At 33.7% G+C, this 22,177-nt stretch overlaps 1 protein-coding gene across 4 annotated transcripts in view; it reads left to right on the top strand.

Annotated features, from left to right (window-relative positions):
• Nucleotides 1–21,615, top strand: part of LOC149782422 (nephrin-like) — a 103,819-nt gene extending 82,204 nt beyond the window's left edge. For 3 of the 4 annotated variants that reach the window (XM_089933816.1, XM_089933817.1, XM_089933819.1), the window contains 4 exons: nucleotides 2,043–2,158; nucleotides 15,881–15,917; nucleotides 16,268–16,362; nucleotides 20,960–21,615. In XM_089933816.1, the coding sequence (XP_089789942.1) occupies nucleotides 2,043–2,158; nucleotides 15,881–15,917; nucleotides 16,268–16,362; nucleotides 20,960–20,997 (286 nt within the window). In that variant the 3' untranslated portion in view covers nucleotides 20,998–21,615. The remainder of the gene's footprint in view (nucleotides 1–2,042; nucleotides 2,159–15,880; nucleotides 15,918–16,267; nucleotides 16,363–20,959) is intronic. The other variant, XM_089933818.1, reaches the window with a different exon arrangement.
• Nucleotides 21,616–22,177: the final 562 nt, after the last annotated feature.

The raw sequence follows: 22,177 nt of genomic DNA on the forward strand, positions 1-22,177 counted from the left end.
ATGGCATGCATTGTCAACCTTCTCAAGCTTTTATGTCAGAGATTAACTTCACAGAGACAAACTCTGGATATGGGTTACCCAGATGACCACTAAACCCAGTCAACACAGCCTATCAGCTTTATGAAATTTTGTAAGATTTCACTACTCATCTTCACTTGATAGAAGTCACAATCATGTGGTTCTGGGCCATGTTGGTTATCAGGAGAATGGATGACTATTCAAGAGGGGATTCCAGGCATATTTCCCTAGAAGGATACCAGAGGTAGATGACGGATCCTCAGCATTCCCTCCTGTTACCTAATCTCCTATTGTTAATGGGATCGGGGAATCTATTTGAAGGAGAAAACAAATATTTAAAGCAAATTATGTTTTCCTGAAAATGTTTACCTGATCACAATACTTAAAAACCCTCCCCACCATGTGAGCATCTACGTTCACATATATGTCAAGTCAGAAACTGACAACACCTGGCGATGGCAAGGGACTGTAACGGGCTTGAGTTATTGCACTTTGTTTGAAAAAAATAGTTGAGAAAAGAGAAATGTTCATCATTTTTAGCAGGGCTGGATTCAAAAGGCAGTAGGCTTATATCCATTATGTTAATATAATCTAATAAGTATTCTTAAAGAATCAATATCTAAAAACTTATAAATAACATAATGTAGGAAGCACACCCTAAACACCTCGACTAGTAATACCAAAATAACCTTGAAAATCTCTCTTCATACATGATTTCTACTAACAACCTCTATAAACAGCATAGAACATTCCCCCTTTCTAGAACATTTTGAAAAAAATAAAAAAAATAAAAAGAATTTTTTAAAAAAATCGCAAGAAACACCAGGCAAATGCAACAAGAAACCAGCGATGTAAAGCAACCAGGACCGTTCCCGAGCTCTCCTTCCCACTAATGACAGCCAACCATTCAACTGTAAGGGACCTTTATGGACCCACAGATTGAGGCCAAACTATTAGGGTTCCTTGAACCCATAAAAGTCTGGGGGAGGTGGTACCATTCCCTTCTCCAGGAACAACTAGCAGGCTGCACAATTGTGTGCACGCCTCTATAATTAAACTCAACAACAAAAAAGTAAGTATTCACAGAGAAACATAATTTACTCAAATGTTTTGCAGTTTTGATATTCTAGTTTTTTATTTCCTTTAGAGCATAATTACAAAAATAATACAGGACCTACGTATGTGTCTCTAACATACTGATGCAGCAAGTTACATTTACATATGCTGTTACTACGAATTTATTCCACATGGGTCTCATAAAAGATTAAAATAGAAGAACAAAAAAAGTAAGAGAGTGGTAACATAATTCATAAAGGGGTATATTTATTTGCTTTTTTACATTGAAATAACTACCTACCAATTAAAATAATGCTCCAGTGGCTTAGTGGTTAGAGTGTCCACCTCAAACCCTGATAGAGTCATACCAAAGACTTTAAAATTTTGTACTTTCATGTGCCTTGCTTGGCGCTGAGCATTAAGAGGTTAGTGTTAGGACTGGTTGACCTGGTGTCAGGATAATGTGACTGGTTGGGATATCATGCTACATGTCTGCGGCATGATGCCCCAGTGCTAGACACCACTATAAACTGCCACATTGCAGACATCATAGCGATATGACTGAATTTTTTTAAAGCTACATTACAAATCCAAATCACACACATACACACCTACCATGAACGTTATGTACATAATTCTGAAGCAAAAACACAACTCTTGGATTGATAATGTGTTAAAGATGAATGCATCAAGACCAGGTCAGTATCTTAAAAATGTTAGTTTGTGGATACACTTTAGCTGATTCTTGAATAATGTGTTTGATTCTTATTCTAACAAACACAGTTAATAAGAACTTAATCTAGGTTTCATATTAAGGACAAGAAGAAATTGGATAAATTCCAATTATTTGAATATCGTATAAATGTTAGTTTGAAAATACACTTTAGTCAAGGATTGATTCATGGCATGGATTCTTACTCTAACAAAAACACATTTTATTAAAACATAATCTTATGTTCCATATCAAGCACAAGAAGAAATCAAATAAAAGCCAGCTGTGTCAAACAAGATGTGGCCAGTGGAAAGGAGTACGAGGGACTCCACTTCACAAAAGCTGAAACCACGCAATACCTACAACTTAATGGTAAATTAACTTATTTTTAATTATTGCCATAATTTTTTTATGTCTGTATACATGATTCATCCTGCATATTTTAAATAATATCTTAATAAGATGGCTCACAAACCTTAATGATTCACAGTTGAACAATTCTTTATATACAGAAAGTATATTTATAGATATGCTCTCATTGTCATAAATTCTAGAAAGTATAGTTTCCTGTGCCATAGAATTCTGATGCTAACTCTTTTTACGTCAATGACTAATCCCCATTTTTTCCAGTCTCAACCTCCGCTGTTTCAATCATAATTTTAAAACATTTGTAAACATTTAGGGAGCAAATTCATTATTCATTGCAATTATTTCTAGGTATTGCTAATGAATTAACTGTGGACATGAAAGAGAAGGTCATACCTATGATTTACACAGGTACCAGTGTCATGGAAATGGTGATTACTTTAAGTGATGACTTAGGGTTATACATTTTATTAATTCTATGATGTAGACAGGTACCATTGTCATGGAAATGGTGATTACTTTACGTGATGACTTAGGGTTATACATTTTATTAATTCTATGATGTAGACAGGTACCATTGTCATGGAAATGGTGATTACTTTAAGTGATGACTTAGGGTTATACATTTTATTAATTCTATGATGTACACAGGTACCATTGTCATGGAAATGGTGATTACTTTAAGTGATGACTTAGGGTTATACATTTTATTAATTCTATGATGTACACAGGTACCATTGTCATGGAAATGGTGATTACTTTAAGTGATGACTTAGGGTTATACATTTTATTAATTCTATGATGTACACAGGTACCATTGTCATGGAAATGGTGATTACTTTAAGTGATGACTTAGGGTTATACATTTTATTAATTCTATGATGTACACAGGTACCATTGTCATGGAAATGGTGATTACTTTAAGTGATGACTTAGGGTTATACATTTTATTAATTCTATGATGTACACAGGTACCATTGTCATGGAAATGGTGATTACTTTAAGTGATGACTTAGGGTTATACATTTTATTAATTCTATGATGTACACAGGTACCATTGTCATGGAAATGGTGATTACTTTTAAGTGATGACTTAGGGTTATACATTTTATTAATTCTATGATGTACACAGGTACCATTGTCATGGAAATGGTGATTACTTTAAGTGATGACTTAGGGTTATACATTTTATTAATTCTATGATGTACACAGGTACCATTGTCATGGAAATGGTGATTACTTTAAGTGATGACTTAGGGTTATACATTTTATTAATTCTATGATGTACACAGGTAACATTGTCATGGAAATGGTGATTACTTTAAGTGATGACTTAGGGTTATACATTTTATTAATTCTATGATGTACACAGGTACCATTGTCATGGAAATGGTGATTACTTTAAGTGATGACTTAGGGTTATACATTTTATTAATTCTATGATGTACACAGGTAACATTGTCATGGAAATGGTGATTACTTTAAGTGATGACTTAGGGTTATACATTTTATTAATTCTATGATGTACACAGGTAACATTGTCATGGAAATGGTGATTACTTTAAGTGATGACTTAGGGTTATACATTTTATTAATTCTATGATGTACACAGGTAACATTGTCATGGAAATGGTGATTACTTTAAGTGATGACTTAGGGTTATACATTTTATTAATTCTATGATGTAGACAGGTACCATTGTCATGGAAATGGTGATTACTTTAAGTGATGACTTAGGGTGATACATTTTATTAATTCTATGATGTACACAGGTAACATTGTCATGGAAATGGTGATTACTTTAAGTGATGACTTAGGGTGATACATTTTATTAATTCTATGATGTACACAGGTACCATTGTCATGGAAATGGTGATTACTTTAAGTGATGACTTAGGGTTATACATTTTATTAATTCTATGATGTACACAGGTAACATTGTCATGGAAATGGTGATTGCTTTAAGTGATGACTTAGGGTGATACATTTTATTAATTCTATGATGTAGACAGGTACCATTGTCATGGAAATGGTGATTACTTTAAGTGATGACTTAGGGTGATACATTTTATTAATTCTATGATGTACACAGGTACCATTGTCATGGAAATGGTGATTACTTTAAGTGATGACTTAGGGTGATACATTTTATTAATTCTATGATGTACACAGGTACCATTGTCATGGAAATGGTGATTACTTTAAGTGATGACTATGGGTTATACATTTTATTAATTCTATGATGTACACAGGTAACATTGTCATGGAAATGGTGATTACTTTAAGTGATGACTATGGGTTATACATTTTATTAATTCTATGATGTACACAGGTAGCATTGTCATGGAAATGGTGATTACTTTAAGTGATGACTTAGGGTTATACATTTTATTAATTCTATGATGTACACAGGTAACATTGTAATGGAAATGGTGATTACTTTAAGTGATGACTTAGGGTTATACATTTTATTAATTCTATGATGTACACAGGTACCATTGTCATGGAAATGGTGATTACTTTAAGTGATGACTTAGGGTTATACATTTTATTAATTCTATGATGTACACAGGTACCATTGTCATGGAAATGGTGATTACTTTAAGTGATGACTTAGGGTTATACATTTTATTAATTCTATGATGTACACAGGTAACATTGTCATGGAAATGGTGATTACTTTAAGTGATGACTTAGGGTTATACATTTTATTAATTCTATGATGTACACAGGTAACATTGTCATGGAAATGGTGATTACTTTAAGTGATGACTTAGGGTTATACATTTTATTAATTCTATGATGTACACAGGTAACATTGTCATGGAAATGGTGATTACTTTAAGTGATGACTTAGGGTGATACATTTTATTAATTCTATGATGTACACAGGTAACATTGTCATGGAAATGGTGATTACTTTAAGTGATGACTTAGGGTGATACATTTTATTAATTCTATGATGTACACAGGTACCATTGTCATGGAAATGGTTATTACTTTAAGTGATGACTTAGGGTTATACATTTTATTAATTCTATGATGTACACAGGTAACATTGTCATGGAAATGGTGATTGCTTTAAGTGATGACTTAGGGTTATACATTTTATTAATTCTATGATGTAGACAGGTACCATTGTCATGGAAATGGTGATTACTTTAAGTGATGACTTAGGGTGATACATTTTATTAATTCTATGATGTACACAGGTACCATTGTCATGGAAATGGTGATTACTTTAAGTGATGACTTAGGGTGATACATTTTATTAATTCTATGATGTACACAGGTACCATTGTCATGGAAATGGTGATTACTTTAAGTGATGACTATGGGTTATACATTTTATTAATTCTATGATGTACACAGGTAACATTGTCATGGAAATGGTGATTACTTTAAGTGATGACTATGGGTTATACATTTTATTAATTCTATGATGTACACAGGTAGCATTGTCATGGAAATGGTGATTACTTTAAGTGATGACTTAGGGTTGTACATTTTATTAATTCTATGATGTACACAGGTACCATTGTCATGGAAATGGTGATTACTTTAAGTGATGACTATGGGTTATACATTTTATTAATTCAGTGAATATTACAAAGTTGGAGGAAGACTAAAAATTAAAGACAAGGACATAATGCATGTCTAGAAAAAAGATCTGGCAACAAGTTTACCAATTTAGGTTCAGCCTTTCCCCTACTTGAACACCCCTTGCATATTATGTGTGAGGCAGGGAAGGTATCACAGAGAAGACCAAAAGTGAATACTTGAATATGCATGATGCATATAAATATACACATGATATATTTAATAATATATACATTGATATTGTAAGTTAACATTTACAGAAATAAACTAAAAAGTGGTAAAATCATTTCGTTCCTTGAAAAAAAAAATCAAGAACAACTGAAAGCACTTTACAGTTTGGATCATTAGTTCAGGTAAACGTTGAATTTTGAGGTATTAAGTCAGTCATTTCAGACAAAATTATGTGATTAAAAATTAGAAGTAGTATACTGTGTTGAGCTCGATAACAGATAAAGTTAAATAAATGGGTTTTCAGGTGTCTCTCTACAGTTACTTAATGATGATGGAATTACATAGTTAATAATGCATTCAGTGCACTACAATTATTTCTAATTCTTGCATGGATGAGTAACTGCTTTTCTCACCACATGTATAGTGAGGGATCCCACATATTTCACAAGTTATATATCATTTAAATTTTGTCTAGCATGGGGCAATCTTACCAGGAAACTGTTACACACTAAATTACATGTTTTTCAAGATTTCTTTAAGTGAAATCTTGAAACGTTTAATAGCTGACAAAAATATAATACTGACTGTATGTATTTATCAGAGTTAAAAATTACATACACTGAGAAGAATTGAACATTTCTAGAAACAGGAAGCATGTACTCACTCTGGCCAGTACTAATGACATTAAGCATGTACTCACTATGGCCAGCACTAATAACAGTACTCACTATGGCCAGCACTAATGACAGTACTCACTCTGGCCAGCACTAATAACACTACTCACTCTGGCCAGCATTAATAACAGTACTCACTCTGGCCAGCACTAATAACAGTACTCACTCTGGCCAGCACTAATAACAGGAATCATGTACTCACTCTGGCCAGCACTAATGACAGGAATCATGTACTCACTCTGGCCAGCACTAATAACAGTACTCACTCTGGCCAGTACTAATAACAGGAAGCATGTACTCACTCTGGCCAGCACTAATTGCATTACTCACTCTGGCCAGCATTAATAACAGTACTCACTCTGGCCAGCACTAATAACATTGCTCACTCTCTGGCCAGCACTAATAATAGCACTCACTCTGGCCAGTACTAATAACATTACTCACTCTGGCCAGCATTAATAACAGTACTCACTATGGCCAGCACTAATAACATTACTCACTCTGGCCAGCACTAATGACAGTACTCACTCTGGCCAGCAATAATAACAGTACTCACTATGGCCAGCACTAATGACAGTGCTCACTCTGGCCAGCACTAATAACAGTACTCACTATGGCCAGTACTAATAACAGGAAGCATGTACTCACTCTGGCCTGCACTAATAACATTACTCACTCTGGCCAGCATTAATAACAGTACTCATTCTGGCTAGCACTAATAAAATTACTCACTCTGGCCAGCACTAATAATAGTACTCACTCTGGCCAGTACTAATAACATTACTCACTCTGGCCAGCATTAATAACAGTACTCAATCTGGCCAGCAATAATAACATTACTCACTCTGGCCAGCACTAATAACAGTACTCACTCTGGCCAGCACTAATAACAGGAAGCATGTACTCACTCTGGCCAGCACTAATAACATTACTACTCTGGCCAGCACTAATAACAGGAATCATTTACTCATTCTGGCCAGCACTAATAACAGGAAGCATGTACTCACTCTGGCCAGCACTAATAACATTACTCACTCTGGCCAGCACTAATAACAGGAAGCATTTACTCACTCTGGCCAGCACTAATAACATTACCACTCTGGCCAGCACTAATAACAGGAATCATGTACTCATTCTGGCCAGCACTAATAACAGGAAGCATGTACTCACTCTGGTCAGCACTAATAACATTACTCACTCTGGCAAGCACTAATAACAGTATGCATGTAGTCACTCTGGCCAGCATTAATAACATTAAGCAAGTACTCACTCAGGCCAGTACTAATAACAGGAAGCATGTACTCACTCTGGCCAGCACTAACAACAATAAGCATGTACTCACTCTGGCCAGCACTAATAACATGTACTCATTCTGGCAAGCACTAATAACAGTACACATGTAGTCACTCAGGCCAGCACTAATAACATTACTCACTCTGGCCAGCACTAATAACAGTACTCACTCTGGCCAGCACTATTAACAGGAAGCATGTACTCACTCTGGCCAGCACTAATAACAGGAATCATGTACTCACTCTGGCCAGCACTAATAACAGTACTCACTCTGGCCAGCACTATTGACAGGAAGCATGTACTCACTCTGGCCAGCACTAATAACAGGAATCATGTACTCACTCTGGCCAGCACTAATAACAGTACTCACTCTGACCAGCACTATTAACAGGAAGCATGTACTCACTCTGGCCAGTACTAATGACAGTACTCACTCTGGCCAGCACTATTAGCAGGAAGCATGTACTCACTCTGGCCAGTACTAATGACAGTACTCACTCTGGCCATTACTAATGACAGTACTCACTCTGGCCATTACTAATGACAGTACTCACTCTGGCCAGTACTACTGACAGTACTTACTCTGGCCAGCACTAATGACAGTAAGCATGGGTAAATTAACGTATTATTTAAGAATGAAACAGAACAGAACAAAACATTTATTAATAAAGTAAATCTCAGGCTACACATAGGTGGCCTATGGGAATTTCACAAATGCTAAAATATTATAAGGCGATGTCAGGAATATATGGAAATAAAAATCACATCGAAGGTCAACAATTTACAGTCAGAGCAAGAATAAACATTAAGACATGATGTGTGATCTTTTGGGTACATAAATGTGACATTGTTATGGTAGAATACAGTGACCCTCCTGGAGTATACAAAAGTTGCAAGAGAGAAAAAATATATCCTTGTGAAGTATGGAAAATTTCCTGTGTTTTGGGTTTTATTTGATATTGATGTGAAATTGTCTCCAAGCACTCAGTATGCTTAAAAGGTAACTTATGCATGCCAGTCTGGGTCACTGTCTGAATTCTATGCCAGTTTATAGGAAGGTTTATCAGGTAAGGTTTTTTTTTGTTGGTTTGTCTCTTTTACATTTTCTTTCAGCAATATTGTTCCAAGACCCTTTTCTACAGTATGTGCGATAGTTAGTGGTTTCATCTGTTTCATGTCAGCATCACCTTCTACAATGCTGTCTTCAGATCGGATATCTGTGGCTAAAACTGTCCTGGTTGCAACAACTTGTTGTTTGTCATCATCATCATCATTATCATCATCATCATCATCATCATCTCTAAAGTAGCATGTTCCTAGTGTTACTCACTCTGCTGCATTTGATAATTTGGTGCCAACTAGGAAATTTATCTTTGACTGTTGTACCATCCTTTTTTAAGTTTGCAGGGAACTGAATAGTAACTTTTGATTATGAGTACATGGTTTTCAGAAAGTTTAGCTCACAAAGCAATGATTTCTGAACATCTGTGAATTTTTGCAGATAAATGTGACCAATTCCAAATTTGGTGGCTTTCAGTTTGCTTGATAATATTGAATCAACATCCTGCTAATCACACAAGGCTGCTATCATTGTTTTGTATCTCACTTTAACAGAATAGCTGTTAGTAATTTTGTTGCCATCATTGTTCATACTTCTCTGAAGTTTTCAACTGTGGTGAGCTCTATGTATACATATAGCATCTTGATTAAATTCTAATTTGTCATTGAAAAGTTTGCACTGTGTTCAAACAATCCTCATTGATGACATCTGGTAAACCCCAAAATATCAGATTGTTCCTTCTCTGTTGTGCTTCAAGGTCAATTAATTTACAAGCCAGTGTGTTAATTATGTTTGAGTTTATATTAGTCATATCACTAGTAGCACATGTAACATGCTTCAAGTGGAAATGCGTAATCAGATCTAGTAGTTCAAGGAAATAAATTGTCCCTTTATGGCTGCCTTTCTTTCTCTATAATAATTTGTTCTTATTAATATGTATCATGGAAAGATACGGATTATTCATCTGTTTTGTTGCATCGTATTTCAAGATACGGATTATTCATCTGTTTAGTTGCATCATATTTCAAGATACGGATTATTTATCTGTTTAGTTGCATCATATTTCAAGATACGGATTATTCATCTGTTAAATTGCATTGTATTTCAATATACGGATTATTCATCTGTTTAGTTGCATCGTATTTCAAGATATGGATTATTCATCTGTTTAGTTGCATCGTATTTCAAGATACGGATTATTCATCTGTTTAGTTGCATCGTATTTCAAGATATGGATTATTCATCTGTTTAGTTGCGCTGTATTTCAAGATATGGATTATTCATCTGTTTAGTTGCATCGTATTTCAAGATACGGATTATTCATCTGTTTAGTTGCATCGTATTTCAAGATACGGATTATTCATCTGTTTAGTTGCATCGTATTTCAAGATACGGATTATTCGTCTGTTTAGTTGCATCATATTTCAAGATACGGATTATTCGTCTGTTTAGTTGCATTGTATTTCAAGATATGGATTATTCATCTGTTTAGTTGCATCGTATTTCAAGATACGGATTATTCGTCTGTTTAGTTGCATCATATTTCAAGATACGGATTATTCGTCTGTTTAGTTGCGTTGTATTTCAAGATACAGATTATTCATCTGTTTAGTTGCATCGTATTTCAAGATATGGATTATTCATCTGTTTAGTTGCATCGTATTTCAAGATACGGATTATTCGTCTTTTTAGTTGCATCGTATTTCAAGATACGGATTATTCATCTGTTTAGTTGCATCGTATTTCAAGATACGGATTATTCGTCTGTTTAGTTGTGTTGTATTTCAAGATACGGATTATTCATCTGTTTAGTTGCATCGTATTTCAAGATACGGATAATTTTACCTGTTTAGTTGCATCGTATTTCAAGATACGGATTATTCGTCTGTTTAGTTGCATCATATTTCAAGATACGGATTATTCGTCTGTTTAGTTGCGTTGTATTTCAAGATACGGATTATTCATCTGTTTAGTTGCATCGTATTTCAAGGTATGGATTATTCATCTGCTAGTTTGCATCATATTTCAAGATATGGGTTATTCATCTGCTAGTTTGCATCGTATTTCAAGATATGGATTATTCATATATTTAGCTGAATCGTATTTCAAGATACGGATTATTCATCTGCTAGTTTGCATCGTATTTCAAGATACGGATTATTCATCTGCTAGTTTGCATCATATTTCAAGATACGGATTATTCATCTGCTAGTTTGCATCGTATTTCAAGATACGGATTATTCATCTGCTAGTTTGCATCATATTTCAAGATACGGATTATTCATCTGCTAGTTTGCATCGTATTTCAAGATACGGATTATTCATCTGCTAGTTTGCATCATATTTCAAGATACGGATTATTCATGTTTAGTTGCATTGTATTTCAAGATACGGATTATTCGTCTGTTTAGTTGCATCGTATTTCAAGATATGGATTATTCATCTGTTTAGTTGCATCGTATTTCAAGATAAGGATTATTCGTCTGTTTAGTTGCATCGTATTTCAAGATACGGATTATTCATCTGTTTAGTTGCATCGTATTTCAAGATACGGATTATTCATCTGTTTAGTTGCATCGTATTTCAAGATACGGATTATTCGTCTGTTTAGTTGTGTTGTATTTCAAGATACGGATTATTCATCTGTTTAGTTGCATCGTATTTCAAGATACGGATTATTCATCTGTTTAGTTGCATCGTATTTCAAGATACGGATTATTCATCTGTTTAGTTGCATCGTATTTCAAGATACGGATTATTCATCTGTTTAGTTGCATCATATTTCAAGATACGGATTATTCGTCCATTTAGTTGCGTTGTATTTCAAGATACGGATTATTCATCTGTTTAGTTGGATCGTATTTCAAGATATGGATTATTCATCTGCTAGTTTGCATCATATTTCAAGATATGGATTATTCATCTGCTAGTTTGCATCGTATTTCAAGATACGGATTATTCATATATTTAGCTGAATCATATTTCAAGATACAGATTATTCATCTGCTAGTTTGCATCATATTTCAAGATACAGATTATTCATGTTTAGTTGCATTGTATTTCAAGATACAGATTATTCGTCTGTTTAGTTGCATCGTATTTCAAGATATGGATTATTCGTCTGTTTAGTTGCATCGTATTTCAAGATACGGATTATTCATGTTTAGTTGCATTGTATTTCAAGATACGGATTATTCTTCTGTTTAGTTGCATCGTATTTCAAGATACGGATTATTCATCTGTTTAGTTGCATCGTATTTCAAGATACGGATTATTCATCTGTTTAGTTGCATCGTATTTCAAGATACGGATTATTCATGTTTAGTTGCATTGTATTTCAAGATATGGATTATTCGTCTGTTTAGTTGCATCGTATTTCAAGATATGGATTATTCATCTGTTTAGTTGCATCGTATTTCAAGATAAGGATTATTCGTCTGTTTAGTTGCATCGTATTTCAAGATACGGATTATTCATCTGTTTAGTTGCATCGTATTTCAAGATACGGATTATTCATCTGTTTAGTTGCATCGTATTTCAAGATACGGATTATTCGTCTGTTTAGTTGTGTTGTATTTCAAGATACGGATTATTCATCTGTTTAGTTGCATCGTATTTCAAGATACGGATTATTCATCTGTTTAGTTGCATCGTATTTCAAGATACGGATTATTCATCTGTTTAGTTGCATCGTATTTCAAGATACGGATTATTCATCTGTTTAGTTGCATCATATTTCAAGATACGGATTATTCGTCCATTTAGTTGCGTTGTATTTCAAGATACGGATTATTCATCTGTTTAGTTGGATCGTATTTCAAGATATGGATTATTCATCTGCTAGTTTGCATCATATTTCAAGATATGGATTATTCATCTGCTAGTTTGCATCGTATTTCAAGATACGGATTATTCATATATTTAGCTGAATCATATTTCAAGATACAGATTATTCATCTGCTAGTTTGCATCATATTTCAAGATACAGATTATTCATGTTTAGTTGCATTGTATTTCAAGATACAGATTATTCGTCTGTTTAGTTGCATCGTATTTCAAGATATGGATTATTCGTCTGTTTAGTTGCATCGTATTTCAAGATACGGATTATTCATGTTTAGTTGCATTGTATTTCAAGATACGGATTATTCTTCTGTTTAGTTGCATCGTATTTCAAGATACGGATTATTCATCTGTTTAGTTGCATCGTATTTCAAGATACGGATTATTCATCTGTTTAGTTGCATCGTATTTCAAGATACGGATTATTCATGTTTAGTTGCATTGTATTTCAAGATATGGATTATTCGTCTGTTTAGTTGCATCGTATTTCAAGATACGGATTATTCATCTGTTTAGTTGCATCGTATTTCAAGATATGGATTATTCATCTGCTAGGTTGCATCGTATTTCAAGATACGGATTATTCATCTGTTTAGTTGCATCGTATTTCAAGATATGGATTATTCATCTGCTAGTTTGCATCGTATTTCAAGATACGGATTATTCATATATTTAGTTGAATCGTATTTCAAGATACGGATTATTCATCTGCTAGTTTGCATCGTATTTCAAGATACGGATTATTCATCTGTTTAGTTGCATCATATTTTAAGATACGGATTATTCATCTGCTAGTTTGCATAGTATTTCTAGATACGGATTATTCATCTGTTTAGTTGCATCGTATTTTCAGATACAGGTTATTCATATGTTTAGTTGAATCGTATTTCAAGATACGGATTATTCATCTGCTAGGTTGCATCATATTTCAAGGTTCATTGCATGGAAAATGCAATTAATTACTTTATTTTCAGTTATTAACTTTCTTATTTCAGATATGATACAAGTGTTTTAAAAGTAATGACCTATTAATAATATAACACTTTTGTATATTTTTTAGAAAACAAACAAGCAGAAATATAACATGTTTGTTAGAAAGAATAATGCGCTTTCATCACTAAATAGGTTAAATTATCAGGGATCCATTTCATTTCACCTTTGCAACTTTAAGTAAAATGTATTTATTAAAATTCTTGCAGGTTATGCTTTCATAAGATCTATAGACACAGTGATTTGTATCTATTACATACAGCTAAAGTGTGTCTAGTAAGCATTATCTGTTTAAAATTGTCATTTTTCAGTTGGAATGGGCATAACAATGTGTTCTATGTAAATGAAGGTTGGAATGGGCATGACAATGTGTTCTATGTAAATGAATGTTGGAATGGGCATGACAATGTGTTCTATGTAAATGAATGTTGGAATGGGCATGACAATGTGTTCTATGTAAATAAAGGTTAGAATGGGCATGATAATGTGTTCTATCTAAATGAAGGTTGGAATGGGCATGACACTGTGTTCTATGTAAATGAAGGTTGGAATCTGCATGACAATGTGTTCTATGTAAATGCAGGTTGGAATGGGCATGACAATGTGTTCTATGTAAATGCAGGTTGGAATGGGCATGACAATGTGTTCTTTGTAAATAAAGGTTAGAATGGCCATGATAATGTGTTCTATCTAAATTAAGGTTGGAATGGGCATGACACGGTGTTCTATGTAAATGAAGGTTGGAATCTGCATGACAGTGTGTTCTATGTAAATGCAGGTTAGTATGGGCATGACAATGTGTTCTATGTAAATGCAGGTTGGAATGGGCATGACAATGTGTTCTATGTAAATGAAGGTTGTAATGGGCATGACAATGTGTTCTATGTAAATGAAGGTTGGAATGGGCATGACACTGTTCTATGTAAATGAAGGTTGGAATGGGCATGACAATGTGTTCTATGTAAATGCAGGTTGGAATGGGCATGACAGTGTGTTCTATGTAAATAAAGGTAGGAATGGACATGACAATGTGTTCTATGTAAATGGAGGTTGGAATGGGCATGACAATGTGTTCTATGTAAATGAATGTTAGAATGGGCATGACAATGTGTTCTATGTAAATGATTGTTAGAATGGGCATGACAATGTGTTCTGTGTAAATGAAAGTTGGAATGGGCATGACAGTGTGTTCTGTGTAAATGAAGGTTAGAATGGGCATGACAGTGTGTTCTATGTAAATGAAGGTTAGAATGGGCATGACAATGTGTTCTATGTAAATTAAGGTTGGAATGGACATGACAATGTGTTCTATGTAAATGCAGGTTGGAATTTGCATGACATTGGGTTCCATGTAAATGAAGGTTGGAATGGGCATGACAATGTGTTCTGTGCAAACGAAGGTTGGAATGGGTATGACAATGTGTTCTATGTAAATGAAGGTTGGAATGGGCATGACAATGTGTTCTATGTCAAGGCAGGTAGGACTGGACATAACAATGTGTTCTATGTAAATGAAGATTGGAATGGGCATGGCAATGTGTTCTATGTCAATGCAGATTGGAATGGGCATGACAACGTGTTCTTTGTTAATGAAGGTTAGGATGGGCATGATAATGTGTTTTATGTCAATGAAGATTGGAATGTGCATAACAATATGTTCTATGTAAGTGAAAGGTTAGAATGGGCATGACAACGTGTTTGATGTAAATGAAGGTTAGGATGGGCATGATAATGTGTTCTATGCAGATGAAAGATAGAAATATGGGCATGACAATGTGTTCTATGTAAATGCAGGTAGGAATGGGCATGGCAATGTGTTCTAAGTAAATGTAGGCTGGAATGGGCATGACAATGTGTTCTATGTAAATGAAGGTTAGAATGGGCATGACAGTGTGTTTTCTATGTAAATGAAGGTTGGAATTTGCATGACAATGTGTTCTATGTAAATGTAGGTTCATGCAATTAAACTATCATCTTTTACTTCTCATTTCCACTTTTTAACTTGTAGCTTCAATACACTGAAAAATCAAATTGTGATGCAATGTAGTGTTTTAATTATTTTATGATGCTGTATTTTGCCCTTTCATTTTTCCCCAGATATCACATTGGAAGAGAATAGAAATCCCAATATAAGGTACAGGCACATGATGTCAACATTGAATGAATCATGATAATTGATTTTTACATGTATATAATGGTTATCTACAAGTGCATTATTGACAAATGGAAATCAAATTTCCAATCAAGAAATCAATTAAGCAGTTTAATTTATTTAATGTTGTCTTTAAATCTAGACATATGCATAGGTTACTGGAGTATAATCACTGACATTAAAGAAGTAATCAGTTGCTGAAATTCTTTTAAACAAAATGTATGTACAAGTAGTGAACATTTTGTACAAATGGATATTTGAGTACTTCTTTTTAAACATTCATTTTCAGCAGTGTTTATATATCTAATAATTATTTTAATTTCTAATTTAAGGTCTCTAGAAAGTGATTCCTATGAAAAATTGCACCAGTATACAAACAATGACATCCAAATGTATAGCTCACTGAAGATCCCTGAAACATCCAAAGGTAACTTCATTCAAAATGTATTTAATTTTTTTAAACTGTACTACCCCAGAAATAAAAGTGACTAGATCGTATTTATTTAATTGTCTAGTCTGTTTTCTGGTTGGCTACTATAGACCTAATGTATATGTAATATTTAACTCACAGATGACACGCATTCTCTAATTATCTACATTGTCACAAGATGAAGCTGGGTTGGGACTGGATTAGGGAAGACACCAAAAGCAACTGCGTTTACAATATGTTTATTTATAAACGCAATTTAAATATTAACAAATCTGATACCATTATAAACAAAAAGATATGGAGAATTATAAAGTTCCTAACATGGAACTATCAACAACAATTAACTCGATGAGAAAAAACTCAAACATGAATTTAACAAATGGAATTTCAAACAAATGTGAATTAAGTCCTATCACCAATCAACAAAATAATGTATATGATCTACACCCCAATTTAAACAAAATCTTGAATGTGTCATTCATACAATGATATTGAAATGCATGTGAATTTGAATGTATCATTCAAATAACGATTTAGAAAAGAATGTAAATTTGAATGTATCGTTCATAAAACAATATTGCAAAGCATGTAAATTTGAATGTATCGTTCATCTAACGATATTGAAATAAATGAAATTATTAACCTATCTATCGTTCACATAGTGATATTGAAATAGGAATGAATGAAAATATGCTCAGATAGCAGTAGTGAAAACAACAACATGGAACACAGTATCTATATAACTATTGTGGCACCCATTTGACGTCCAAGATGCAACTCCCATTCCACTCACTCTAGTCGATGGCCAGAGAAGCACCCACGCATGGTCTGCTCCTCTCAGTCTGTTGAAGGATCCCATGAGAGCCCTCACATCACTCACAGAACTGATGGTCGTGAAGCCCTGGTCCCTTGCTTCGAGAAAACCAGTACACTCTTCCGATCCAGCGTCACCATAACAGCGTATATCAGTGTATCCCCCTGGGGTGTAAAATTGAGGGTTAAAAAAAACCCTTGGTGTCAGAACTGGGGGTCAAATAAAAAATGTGGGGGTCAAAAACATACTGACAAATTTTAATACGACTTGTACTTTTTCAGCTTGAAATAGAATGTTGCAACTTGCACAACATTCTCTCTCTCTCTCTCTTTCTCTCTAAACATACACATAAATCAACATTCACAATTAACAAACAAATGCATTGTCCATTCAAAGAATAATTGTATTAGTTCATTTTTGTTTTAAAGTTGTACTTTTAACAGTCTCCTTATAATCATTATGAAGCAATATTATAGCCCAACACATTACATACAAGACAATACAAAAAAACAATAATTTTTTTTTTTAACAAAATGGCAATCAAATTACTGCCTTTAATAAAATGTGTACTATCATCGTTTTCATTGTACTTCGTCCTAGAACATATTTATCCAAATATCAAGGAGGATCATGTTTCATCTTCTTTCTAATAACTTACACTTGAACTTTAAGTTCTATCTTTTATTGCAGCAAAGTTAAAAACCAACAAAATATGCAATAACCCGCAGACTTTGTAATCCAAATAACGCATTTGTCTATGCAAGTTTACTGATTTCTTTGTTGTGAAAGAATGTCTTGGGTTATAATGTGTTCTCCAGATATCTTGGGGCGAACGAGGGCAGATTTTTTAAAATTCTAAAACCCTGTCACGAAAGGATTATTCACTTTTGCAGTCTTTGCAATCACGCGATCATAAGTCACACTGGTAATCCTAATGTATGAATACCGTTTTCCAGTTAAGGGTATTATTTTCTCCATTTTTCATTAAAGTTCGATCCACAGTTACTCTTTTGTTTTGCTTCTTTTACTTTCTTCGCTAATCATTTTTAGTGCACATCGTTTTAATCTGGAGATTACTTTCTAGTGCAACAAGCATTGAGATTAAACATCTAGATGACAGCTTGCTGAGCTCAATGGAAATCGCGTGAGAGCTCGGGAGATTAGGGGAAGCTACTCCGTCATAATATTGCCTATGCAAGTCTGGTTCATTGTTTCGAATGTTCCCTGCGTTGCACTCTGCTATACGAATAGAGGAGCGCTTGGCAAGGAACAAACAAAGCGGGGAACCAGTCAATGCCTATGCTCGAAGTATATTCGATGCCATCACTCGTCCAATGCATTGGGTATTAAATAAATTCTGATCACATTATGAAAATCCTTTGCATCAAAAAAACGCACAGAAACAAAATGTATGCGTCAATTTTCTCCATCGTGCGTCCCTGATGCACAAATGTGCGTAAAGGGAAACACTGGTATATGTCACACAAAACCACACAGAGTTCTGTGACTCCACATCAAACCATTATAAGGCATGGCAGCATGTATAAGGCATGGCAGGCATGTATAAAGCAGCTCTACAACTGGTGACTCCACATCAGATCATATACAAGGCATGGCATAAGGCAGCTAAAATTATAACAACTAAACCATATAGTACATATGACACGGTTAAGTACTTCTGCATTGATATATGTTGTGCATGCACGTACTACATGAATTTGTTACCCATTACATTAATCATTTAATGCATGCAGCGTATAATTAAATTCAATTTGTCTGCTCAGTTACAAGAAATAGACAACTCAAACCAGACTATAGTATTTCTAATATGGCATTGTATAACCTAGGTATTGACTGTCTGTAGAATTTAGAATAAATTCTAAAACATCTAAAGTATGAAACAATTCTGGCATATAAAACGAATAGTAATAGAGAATACTTAAATTTCATTACCTCTACAGCTGGAGATTTGCTCAAGTAAAGTGGTAAGCTTTCTGACAAGACTTGTCACAATGTAGTTTGGTTATAGAGAATTTGCTCTATATGTACACTAGCTGTGACAGATATGCGCAGCTAGTTACTTAGGTTTCTGCTGCAGGCAATTTGCTCGTGAGCATGGTCTGAGTTTGGCTCAGGATTTCGAAATAACTAGAGCTGAAAAAATATACCACCCTCGAGTGATGCTGTACGCAGCAAGGAAACCCGAGTAAATTTTTTGACAACATTTACATATTGATATAACTCATACACAATTCCATGACATACATATTGGTCATTTTTTAGTCAGTCTGTCCAACCATATAGCTTTCTGTTTCCCTTTAAGTCAAACATTTCATGGAAGTTGATCTTAATTCATTTCATTTTTTATGAACAACTGAATTGAATGGCAGAGTACAATTTTGTGTTGATCTGTTTCACTAAATTTATACGTGGTAACTATATTTATGTATACCAGGTTATTTAAATCAGAAATATCAAGAAACAATTTTGTCACCACTGCATATCTAGGACCAGTGTCTGCATTAGTAAGATGAATTTTCACTTCCATCACAATGGTACATTTCCTTGTTGAGTCATATTTTTGGCTGTTCAATTTCCATATTCTGAAAAAATTAAAGATGATGGTTCCTAAAGCCTAATATAGTCATCTACAATGTCAGATTTATATTTAGTGCTTTATGATGCTTGAAATAACATCAATGTCAAATTCATACCTTAGGGGTTTATAATGCTTATAATAACATCAATGTCAAATTCATACTTTAGGGGTTTATAAAGCTTAATATAACATCAATGTCAAATTCATACCTTAGGGGTTTATAATGCTTACAATAACATCAATGCCAAATTCATACCTTAGGGGTTTATAAAGCTTAATATAACATTAATGTCAAATTCATACCTTAGTGCTTTATAATGCTTACTATAACATCAATGTCAAATTCATACCTTAGGGGTTTATAATGCTTACAATAACATCAATGTCAAATTCATACCTTAGTGCTTTATAATGCTTACTATAACATCAATGTCAAATTCATACCTTTGGGGTTTATAATGCTTAATATAACATCAATGTCAAATTCATACCTTAGGGGGTTTATAATGCTTGATATAACATCAATGTAAAATTCATACCTTAGGGTTTTCTAAAGCTCGATTTAGCAATCATCAATGTCAAATTCCTTTTTGTTATCAAAACAGCAACTTGCTGGACCAATGTTAAGTAGAAATTACTCCTTTAATTTACACAGGGGCAAATTGTGGGCCCCGGGTGGCTGAGTGGTCTAAATAACTCCGTTATGGATCACTGCCATATAACCTCTGTGTGGGTTCAATTCTTGGGCTTGACCACTGTGGGTACATGAGAAAGCTTGCCAGTAACTTCCTGTGGGTCAGTGTTTCTTTCTGGGGATTCCCTGGGTTCCTCCACCAGTAATACTGGCTGCCATGTATGGCCTGTCATAGGCTGAAAAATGGCATTAAACCCATCAACAAAGCAGGCAGATTTAATATTCAAGGTCAATTCATCTTCAGAATTAAGCAAAATAACTTAATATACTTTGTGCCTCCTTGTTATATTTTTACGAGGTTTATGACTATTTATTATTGTTTAATGATAGATATTATCAAAACTTAATTTTTTTATATGTAACATTTATTCGTTGTTTTCCTAAAAACTTTTATTTTTTTTATTATAAATTATTTGCTCAGATACATACATTGTTATTTCTAGAAGTTCAGTAATATGATTCTGTATTCAATTTCTCTTATTTTCAGATTCTGAACCAAACTATGAAAATTCTGTGATAAAATAGTCTGACACAATTGCTGGATGAACTTCAATCAACATAGTCCCTATGATATTTGTGTTAGATCTACCTAATTCTAATTGTTATTTAATTTATGTGTTTATTTGTGATACAAATGTAGGCATGGTAACAGTTAAGTTTGACCCATAATGGGATCTAGATGAAACTTAAACAGATAAAATATATGTTGCTAAATTGCCTTATAGTTGTTTTCTCTGTTGTATTACTATATCTGTAGATTTTATATTTAGTGTTGGTTAAGAAGCTCCTATCAGATATCATTGGTGATAATATATAATATCCTACATTGTGTTGTTGTATGCAATGTGCATACAAGTCAGTGATAAGACCAGTAAAACTTGATTTTTGCTTTGATGTGATGTGATTTGGATATTCTTGTTTTGAAACAGTGTATAAATGATGTGTATATTTCTATTAGGTTCTGTTGGTTACCTCTGACACCGGTTTCATTTTCATTTAAAACATTCCTGACATTTATATGCACCAACCATTGTGCCTTTGGCATAATCATTATGTTTCTATCACCAAATTATGTCTTACACTAGACTGTATATATGGATTATGCTTTTTTCATACAATAAAAACTAAACTAGAACCATAAAACGTTTCCTTCATTTTTATTATTATTATTATTATTATATATATATATATATATATATATATATATATAGTTTATGTGACAGAGTGAGAGAGTACAACAGTTGTAAACTACATGGTTTGTCAGACCCTTGTTTAGCACATATTGCACATTTTTTTTTTACTTCACCAACCAAGGATATCAGTTTTGATTCATTTATTGTCAAGGTGACGAGTGAACAGACACCATTTTCTTTTGGATCAAATGGCCATCTAGAATGGATGAATGGAGAAAGAAAGACAAATTAATACAAATATATTATCCTCTCCATACCTATGACCTTATCATCAAGATCATTACTGTGGCATAACAATTATCTCATTTTTGATTCTTTTAAATACATGGTATTTATCCTGTAAACTCAAGTATATTCAGTGATAAATATAATTTTTTCTAAATTTAGTTTTGGAAGAAAATCATGCAGTATTATTGTATTTATTTCCCCAAGTTTTCATAATTTAATTTAATTGACCTGGAGATTAAGGATGGTCTTTTATATTATCAAGATATACACCATTATCCAGATAT

This window comes from Sinohyriopsis cumingii, chromosome 15 (assembly GCF_028554795.1).
Source record: "Sinohyriopsis cumingii isolate HCF-2022 chromosome 15, ASM2855479v2, whole genome shotgun sequence".
NCBI lineage: Eukaryota > Metazoa > Mollusca > Bivalvia > Unionida > Unionidae > Sinohyriopsis > Sinohyriopsis cumingii.